This window comes from Camelina sativa, chromosome 6 (genome assembly GCF_000633955.1).
Source record: "Camelina sativa cultivar DH55 chromosome 6, Cs, whole genome shotgun sequence".
Lineage (NCBI taxonomy): Eukaryota > Viridiplantae > Streptophyta > Magnoliopsida > Brassicales > Brassicaceae > Camelina > Camelina sativa.
The window spans coordinates 18,070,319-18,079,760 of NC_025690.1; the positions used below are offsets into that span (position 1 = coordinate 18,070,319).

Consider the following 9,442-nt stretch of genomic DNA (forward strand, 5'->3'; position numbering starts at 1 on the left):
ATTAGTATCAGTAGTTAATGCCATAAATGGGGTTACATCAGGTTCTCTGACTTTTCACACGGACTCCGGAAAAAAGATATACACATCGCTTCTAATCATCTCAGCCGTTGGATGGAATATGATGAATCCAGTTTTGACTGAACTCAACTCACTGTTTAATCACTTCACTGTCTTTGATATTGTTTGTGGTTTTGGTAATGAATTAGTTTAAAAATTAAGCATAATTATTTGTGTTTTATTTTATAAAATACATCAGTATATATATATACTATATTATTATATTTGAACCTTTACAGATCTACTAATGTTGAATATTTACAATCACAAAAAAAAAAAACTGTGAATTGTTGCTTTTGTAAGAGGGTGGGACAAAAATAATAAGGTAGGTCCCGTAAGAGACGTGGAATAATATTTTTACACACAATGGGCCGAACAGAAATTCAACTTATCCTTAATGAATTGAGCCCAGACCCAAACCCCATTTCATTCTTAATTAGTAATTATTATTATTAACCCCTTCACAAATATGAAAATATATTTAAAAAGTCTTGTTTTATTTTTTTAAAGTATTATGTGGAAGGAATTTAAATGTGCCAAAATATCGGTTTCACTATCAGATCTTGGTGGTGTAAGGTTTGGTGTAGTAGTAAAGTCCCAATCAAAGAAGAGAGGAAAGGTACAATTCTTTTTTGGTATTTCCAATTTGGCAACGTTTCTTACTCTCCCAACGTCCATTGCTTCTTTCGTCCATTGAGATATAGTATTGATGTTAGCCAATTCCTTTTCTTTTTAACCAACCAAATTATCTACGTACCTATGTTACACACTTTCACATACATACACTTTTAAGTTATACGGCTCTTTTCTCTTTTTATATATCAACTTATTTAGAGAAATATATATATATATATATGCAGAAGTCTTCACTAATACACTGATTTTAACTCAGTGATTGATCACAAATGCATATAAACCATAGAAATGCATATATTCTCTCGAACATATGATCCATATAAGGCTCAATTCCATTTCAGCTGATTTACTTTTTATAATATTTTGTTTTTAGCATGCATGAAAAGTTCTGGTCCATTAAGGCTCGTATACCTCCTTCCACCGCGCGAAGCTAGTAGTTGAACTTGCATTCTTAAATGACTCAGTCAACCCTCCCAATTATAGGAGACTCGGATTCATGAGAGTTGAGACTACACTTTTTACTAACATGCCAGTGGTCCAAAATTTGGTTGGTCCTAGATTTTCTAATACTTTACCCAAAAAATTTGTGAAAGAGTGTTGAAGTGTATATTCAACAAAACTCATTGACGTATTCATTGAGATCATGATGAGTTTAAAAGGATATGGATATGGGCGAGACCACAAAGATTTTCGGATGGATTTGTTTAGAATATTTAGCTAATTCGTTTATTAGAGTGGGTCTGGTTCCGCGTGCTAAACACGTGAATCTGGCCCATTAAATTAAGCTTCTCTTCGGAGTGTGGAGAATACATTCTTCCCATATTATAATGTTTTGATGAATAACAAATGAATCAAATAAAATAGAGCTCTCCTCCTCTTCTTCTTCTTCTTCTTCTTCTTCTTGGTTTTGTGTTTTAATGAAAACTATGTTTTGTTTTGCTATGTAGCTTGCATTATTCGACAGCTGTTACAACCTGACATGCATGGGATCCACACAACAACACATACATGCATGAATACATATAGTCTCTCATCATGGGTTAGTTTTTGCCAAATTACCGAGCAAAACGAGATCCCAAATTAAGTAAGGTTAATGTTGAAAAGTGCATAACAATTATAATTTGTAAAACGTACGTTATGTGTAAGTTGGTTTAAATAATACTCAGAATAAAATAGATAGGTTTTTGTCAATGTAAATATGGTTGTGAAAACATTTTATATGTAACCTCCCAAAAAGGATCAATAAATCATAAGATTCATAACATTGAACGATGAATATTCAATATATTATATGAATTTTGTTAAGTTCGACTATTTTTATGTAATAAGAATGTCCACATGCTATTCGATATTTTCAATTGTTCAACTTTATGAAGCATATCTTTTTTTTTTGTAATCGTGATTCGTGATTACATTTTTATTTTCATCAAAAGGGTAGTTGGATTTAGTCGCATAATTAATCGTATTTGCATATATAGGTTCTTGAGAATATTTTAAACCGCCCATACCAAAAAAAAAAAAGAGAATATTTTAAAACGCATCAAACATCATGAATGCACTTCACCACCCAAACGGCCAAACCAGAAGTCCAAGTCCAATGCTAAATTCGGCTAAGGTGTCGTAATGATAAGAAATCATCAATTAACATTGAACTATTGAAGTGTATATATAACTTAATGATTACGAAGCAGACGTCTCTAAATTTCCTACGTTATACGTTTACACGCATAGAATTCGTCGTTACATATAAAAATACTTAAAGATACACGTACATGTCGTTACATATTTGGCACAATGATCGATACTGATACAGTGATGTGTAATAGTAAATACGTTATACAGACGTAGGTAATGAGTGATCCAAATCGAAACACTTCTATCAACCATCGTACACATGTTAGTTGCGTTGGATTCAACCAATTTTCTTGTAGCGCTACAACAATTTACATCCAACTTTAAGATTAAAACTCAACTTTCAAATGCATTTATTGTAAGATAATATTTTTTTAGCAGATGACACTTTGATCATTTATAACAAAACATCACGTTGTAACAATCAGATCATTTAACAGCGAGCAGACGACATGGATTAGAAAACAAAACCATACAAATACAATGGAAGAAAATTTTAAATTGATGACTTCAAGAAATTGTGAGCAGATAGATGATATCGATCGGAACATACGATGGGCCCCGAAGACAAGGACGACACAATGTGGGCCCATAACATAAGGACCCTCCAAAAAAAAGGACTTGTGATAAAACTTGGGGCCACCTGAAAAAAAAAACATATCCCTTGTGAATAGCCGAAGGCCACAACCACAATGATGGGGTCTCATATTGGATCACATATCATAAGTAGAATTATTAAGAACACAAATTGCAAGACTCTTCAGTGAGCCCTCATAAGTCATATGTGTAAATGTCTAATAATAAAAAAATGTTGTGGAGAAACGAAAAAAAAAAAAAAAAGTATTTCATGCAAAGAGAAGGCTATAGTTTAGCTAGCACACATAAAAACGGGTAATTAGGCCCATTTATGCAGCCCAATCAAGCTAAATTCAGCGGATCTATTAAACAGCCGCGTTTTTTAGTGATGAGATTGGGTAAAGCGGTAACAGCCGATGGCCGGCCCGATGCTTCTCGAGTCTCTTTCGACTTGCTCTGTAAGTTCGTTTCATTGCACCGTCGGTAAATTACAAATTCAAGTGAGAGCACAAGAAACACCCCTCCTTCAATAACATTCTTTGCTTCGCGACTTTGTAATAAGCCTTTATTCACTCTTTCTTTTCACGTGTTTTGTCTCTCGGATGCTTCTCTGATACGCCTACGCAATTGTATCATTCTACCTGCGTTTTTTCAGTTTCTCAATAGCTTTTGATTTTGTGTTTTTTTTTTTGTTTTGTTTTTTGGGGGTTAAATTCGTTATTCTGGGATTATTACTAAAACATTCCTACGGGTTTTAATGAAATCACCTGCAAATTTTCAGTTCTTGGGCTGAGATTATAGCTTAGATAGCTTAATTTTGGGATCATTGAAGTAGATTTTGGATATCAAGTAATGATCTTTTGTTTTGTCTTTTCGAATCATTGGAGCTATACAATGAAATACTTATAGAAATTGTCTTCTTCTTTGTATAGGTTTATCTGGAAAAGGACTCGTGTTGAAAGCTTTTATGAAAAGGATATGATGATTTGTTACTCTCCAATCACAACATGTTCTAGGAATTTTATCCATATCAAGAGGCATTTAAGCACTCACCTTCAAGGATCATCATATAAGTCCTGCTGTTACAGTCTTTTCTCAGGGCTTTCTAGAAAAGATTATGCCGGTTTTGGTGTATCCATCTCTAGTAGTGTGCTGGATAAAAGACTTTGTGGGTCGGTATTGATCAATCGATCAACCGTTGGTCCTAAGGATAAGCTTGAAGTTTCTTTCTTGTCACCTGATGCCAAAAAGAAATGCTCTGAGATAAATAGCAACATGAGAAACCTCTATTGGTTTTCAAGATTTGCTTATACGGGTGTGGTTGTTAGCTTGCTTGTTTGTTATTCTTCGGCTTCTCAATCAGCTTACGCTGATGCTTCAAGGGATAACAGTTCGTCTGATGGTAAATTCCACAATGGGAAAAGAGTCTACACTGATTACTCTATCATTGGTAAGTACACCAATAATATGTATAGTCAGATTGCTACGCTTGTTTGTATGTAGACCATTGTTGAATCAGAAAAATGGCAATGATTTGTAGGTATTCCTGGGGATGGTAGATGCTTGTTTCGTTCTGTAGCTCACGGATTTTGCTTACGCTCTGGAGAACGGGCCCCAGGCGAGAAGACACAAAGAGAACTTGCTGATGAATTACGTACAAGGGTAAGTGTCTGGTTATCTGTCGTACTCTGCAACCAGAAGTCTTAAATTACATCTATCATTCATGTTGTTATTTTGAATATGATAGGTTGCTGATGAGTTTATTAAAAGAAGACAGGAAACAGAATGGTAAGTGTCCTTTTTAAATGTTTTTAGAGCAATTCAAGATTTATTCACTGGCTATAAACCACTTTTCAACTTCCATATCACATTAGTTGATCTCTTGTTAGTTGTTTCTACTAGTGTCACTAGTTTTTTGACCTACTCTTTCTGATGATTCTCATCAGGTTTGTGGAAGGAGATTTCGACACATATGTAAGACAAATTCGGAAGCCACAGGTGTGGGGAGGTGAACCAGAACTCTTCATGGCTTCACACGTTCTTCAGTAAATAACTTCCTCTCCTTTGTTCTTTGTTCCTTGATGTGCATGGTTTCAGCTTTTCCATACACATTCTAGATTGAATACCAACGAACCCCGAAACGGGCATATCATTAATCTTTTGTAGGATTGATGCTTTTTGATGTTTTTCTCTTTTTTTTTTTTTTGTGTGTGATTATTATAGGATGCCAATCACAGTGTATATGAAGGACGAGAAAGCTGGAGGATTGATATGCATTGCAGAATATGGTCAAGAATACGGTAAAGACGATCCAATCCGAGTCCTTTACCATGGTTTTGGTCATTACGATGCTCTATTGATTCACGAGGGTAAAACTTCAATTCCAAAATCTAAACTTTAGCAAATTTCGCTTAGCATCTTGAACTTTTGTCAGGTGTTGATGATGTTTTTGTTTCTGACACAACCATATATGTCTTGTAGAATGTAACCTTTCTATTAAATTTACCTTTTAATTCGAATAAAATTTGTATGCTCATTTCAAAATGTTAGGTTATGTCCACTCAAAAGAATATACTCAGGCCATTGTGGTTGAAAAGCCGAACAATGATTTTAAAAATGCTTACAAACGAGACAAAATTTTACAACTTCTAATTCATACAATGTGTGGTTTACATCCTGGAGATTGCAGCTAAGGAAAGTGACAAAAAATAGTCGGACTAGTAGAACTAACAGCCACCCTTGAGATAGTTGACGACATCGTAAGTGACAGTCTCCAAGACCATATAATAAGCATCATTTTTTTATCTATTAAATTATCTAAATTTAATCATGATATATGAATGACAAAAGAGTTAGAGATTTAAATATCTCAAATACGGTAAAGAATACCGTAAAGAAGATCAGATTCCAGTCATATACTTATATACCATGGTTTTGGTCACTACATGCCCTTTTGATTCATGAGGGTAAAGCTCCAGTGTCACTTTCGATTTACAAAAAAAAAAAAAGAGGAAGTGCCATCCGTCCGGTACGGTTGTTGTTGGGGGACATAAGTGGGATATTCACATGCATCTTTGTATTAGTGACTTTTGTCAGGTGGTGATGATTTTATAGTTTTTCTGACACAACCACAATCTATAGTCATGTCTTGTAGAATGTTACTACCTTTTATGTACCATACCTTTTAAATTGAATAAAATTTCAAATTATCTGCTCGTTTTCAAAAATCATAACTAGCTTGTGTGCCACACATTGTCAAAGTCGTGATGATACAAAATCACAATGTTTGTGGGTACCTAAAAGATATGGTCAGTGTAAAAATATAAGTGTTGTTGGTCTGGCCATTCCCATTATGGTTGAAATGAAACGATAGAAAATCAAAATCTGAATAATGAATTAAAAGGGTATATAAAAATTTGTATAAATCCCCTAATTTGTTTCAATGTTAGAGAAAATTTATTTGGCTTTCTTGGTTAACGTCTCCTAACACAAAACCAAATTCAAAAACTTGTCGTGCGTCTCGACTTCCAAGTAATAATAAAAAGCCTACTCATATCCATTTTCCAACAAAAACCAAAACCCAATCATCGACATCTTGCATTGGCTGCATAACATTTTTGGGTGTTTTTAGAATAAAAATATTATAAAAATTACGTAAAATCATTAGTTTAAATTTTTTTGTTAAGAAATTGATTATTGGGAGAACATGTTTAAAATCATAAGATTTAATAATATAATAATCTTAAATATATTATAATTTTAAAAACTTTAAAAAATAACATTTAAATTGCAAACTTAAAAAACTTATACTAAAATTCAAAATACAATACCAAATTATTTTTATGAAACAAACACATTAAAGATATAAATAAAACAAACAAACAAACATATTACAATTTTAAAAACTTCAAAAAATAACATTTAAATTGCAAACTTAAAAAACTTATACTAAAATTCAAAATACAATACCAAATTTTTATGAAACAAAAAAAACATTAAAGATATAAATAAAAAAAAACAAACAAAACTTCCTCCAAACAAATAAATGTTTTCTCCTTTGCAAAAAATTGTATCCATTCACGAGTTGCCATGTCACCCAAGAACTGACCCAAAATCAGTTCTACATCAAGAACCAACAACATGTTCTTAGTGATTATTTACTATACTCTCAATTTTAATCAGGTTAAGAACACCCAATCAGTTCTCCCAATGGAAATATACATCTTACCCAACAAAATTACAATTTTAAAACATAGAAATATTTATAAAGAACAACCCACCTGCATCAGTCAATGACTATAAAAACTTTGGATTTAACAATCCATAACTAAACTGTCAGTGTCACAGAGCAAAACCACATTCTTATTTTTTTTAATTATTATTTCAAATTTATATCCATGTCCCAAACACATCTTCCAACACTTTTTTAAAGCTCACAAGAATTCAAAAAAACTTTTTCCATGTCTACACTATAACCACGTTGCTACTACATTGTAACCCATCACCCAAAATTCTTCTCTTTCGTCCTCTTCTTCTCTCGTCTCTCTCTCTGCAACTCATCGTTGCACAACACAATCTGTACTTCTGTAGTTATTAAACAAGTGTTTTTTCTTTTTCTTTTCAAGATTCTGATTCACTCGAGAAAATGCAGTTTCTTTCAGTTCTTGTTTCTTCTTTCTTCTTCTTGATAAGCTTCTCCTCGTCGCTAAACCCTGATGGTTTGTCACTTCTGGCTCTCAAATCCGCCGTCTTAAAAGACCCGACCCGTGTGATGACATCCTGGTCAGAGTCCGACCCGACTCCATGCCACTGGCCTGGAATCATCTGCACTCACGGCCGAGTCACCTCACTCGTTCTCTCCGGAAGAAGACTATCAGGTTACATACCCTCGGAACTCGGACTACTCGACTCGCTCCTAAAACTCGACCTTTCTCGCAACAACTTCTCGAAACCCGTCCCGACTCGTCTCTTCAACGCCGTTAACCTCCGTTACATCGATCTCTCTCACAACTCGATCCCAGGCCCAATTCCGGCCCAGTTACGAGCCCTCAAGAATCTCACCCGCATTGATCTCTCCTCCAATCTACTCAACGGGTCACTCCCTGAGTCACTCACTCAACTCGGAAGCTTAGTCGGAACGCTCAACCTCTCTTACAACAGATTCTCCGGTGAAATTCCGCCGTCGTATGGCCGGTTTCCTGTTTTCGTCAGCTTAGATATCGGCCACAATAATCTCACCGGAAAAATACCTCAGACTGGCTCTCTGTTAAACCAAGGACCAACCGCGTTCGCCGGAAACTCTGATCTCTGTGGCTTTCCGCTACAGAGGCTGTGTAAAGAAGACGAAAGCTCAAATCCTAAGGTCGTCGCTCCGAAACCAGAAGGCTCGCAATTACTCCCGAAGAAACCAAACCCTAGTTTCATCGACAAGGACGACGGAAGAAAGGCTAAACCGATCACCGGATCAGTAACGGTTTCTCTCATATCCGGAGTCTCAATCGTAATCGGAGCTGTTTCTATCTCCGTATGGCTGATCCGGAGAAAATTAAGCTCCGCCGAGAGCAAATCGAAGAAAGAGAACACGGCGACGCCAACGGAGTTTGATGCGGCGGAGGAGGAGGAGGAGGGGGAGGAGGAAGGTAAATTCGTCGTGATGGACGAAGGATTCGAGCTCGAGCTCGAGGATCTGCTGAGAGCATCGGCGTACGTAGTGGGAAAGAGCAGAAGTGGGATTGTGTACAGAGTAGTGGCCGGAATGGGATCGGGTATGGTGGCGGCAACCACCGTCGTTGCTGCTGTGAGAAGGCTGAGTGACGGAGACGCCACGTGGCGGAGGAAGGATTTCGAAAACGAAGTGGAGGCTATAGGTAGAGTCCAGCATCCAAACATCGTACGGGTACGAGCTTATTACTACGCTGAGGACGAGAGGCTCTTGATCACTGATTACATACGCAACGGGAGCTTGTACTCTGCCTTACATGGTAATTTCATTAACCAAACCCACTAAGTATTAGGCTAATCTCAATTTTTGTTGTTTTTGTGAGTCTCGAGGTTGATTTAAAAAGAGACAAGAGTTGGGTTGATTTGGGAGTTTAGTGCTCTTGAACTAACCACTTGATTGGTGGATTTATATAGATGTTGTTTTTTTTTGTCTATATTAGATTTTTTATGCTAATAGAAAGTTTATTGGAATCTTCTTCTTGTTTGTTTTCTATAGGAAATCTTTTGAGTTCACATGTTTGGTGACTGTTTATAGTTCTAGGCAGACTTGGAATTTTCTTCTTGTTGAACATTCGGTTTTTGCGAGAGTTTTGAATTAGGAAAGAGCAATGTAGAAGGTGGTGAGATCCTGTTTGTTTTAACTTGATGAGAGAATATTAATTGTTGGTTTAAGTGTTCAAGATCAGGATTAATTAGGAGTCAGTTTAAAAGAGTGTTCAATGAGACAGAACAAGCAGAGATCAGATTAAGATCTGAGGGATGTTTGTTATTTGTGATCATTGGTTTGAGAAATAGTTTTTTTTTTTTTTTTTTTTTTTTT

The 9,442-nt window shown here is 35.6% G+C and overlaps 2 protein-coding genes across 6 annotated transcripts; both read left to right on the plus strand.

Annotated features, from left to right (window-relative positions):
- LOC104792079 (OTU domain-containing protein At3g57810-like) lies at positions 3,132-5,437 on the plus strand. Of its 5 annotated transcripts, none has more exons than XM_010518116.2 (6): positions 3,132-3,455; positions 3,834-4,351; positions 4,442-4,563; positions 4,649-4,689; positions 4,848-4,946; positions 5,125-5,437. In XM_010518116.2, the coding sequence occupies exons 2-6, from the start codon at positions 3,880-3,882 to the stop codon at positions 5,300-5,302; spliced, it is 912 nt and encodes a 303-aa protein (XP_010516418.1). In that variant the 5' UTR covers positions 3,132-3,455; positions 3,834-3,879; the 3' UTR covers positions 5,303-5,437. The 5 variants fall into 5 exon arrangements, with proteins under 5 accessions (XP_010516418.1, XP_010516420.1, XP_010516419.1 ...); XM_010518118.2 differs by having other exon boundaries at positions 3,132-3,401; XM_010518117.2 differs by having other exon boundaries at positions 3,132-3,359.
- LOC104699190 (receptor protein kinase-like protein ZAR1) lies at positions 7,232-9,348 on the plus strand. The gene has a single exon (XM_019246879.1). It carries the CDS (start codon positions 7,547-7,549, stop codon positions 8,906-8,908), a length of 1,362 nt encoding a protein of 453 aa, XP_019102424.1. The 5' UTR covers positions 7,232-7,546; the 3' UTR covers positions 8,909-9,348.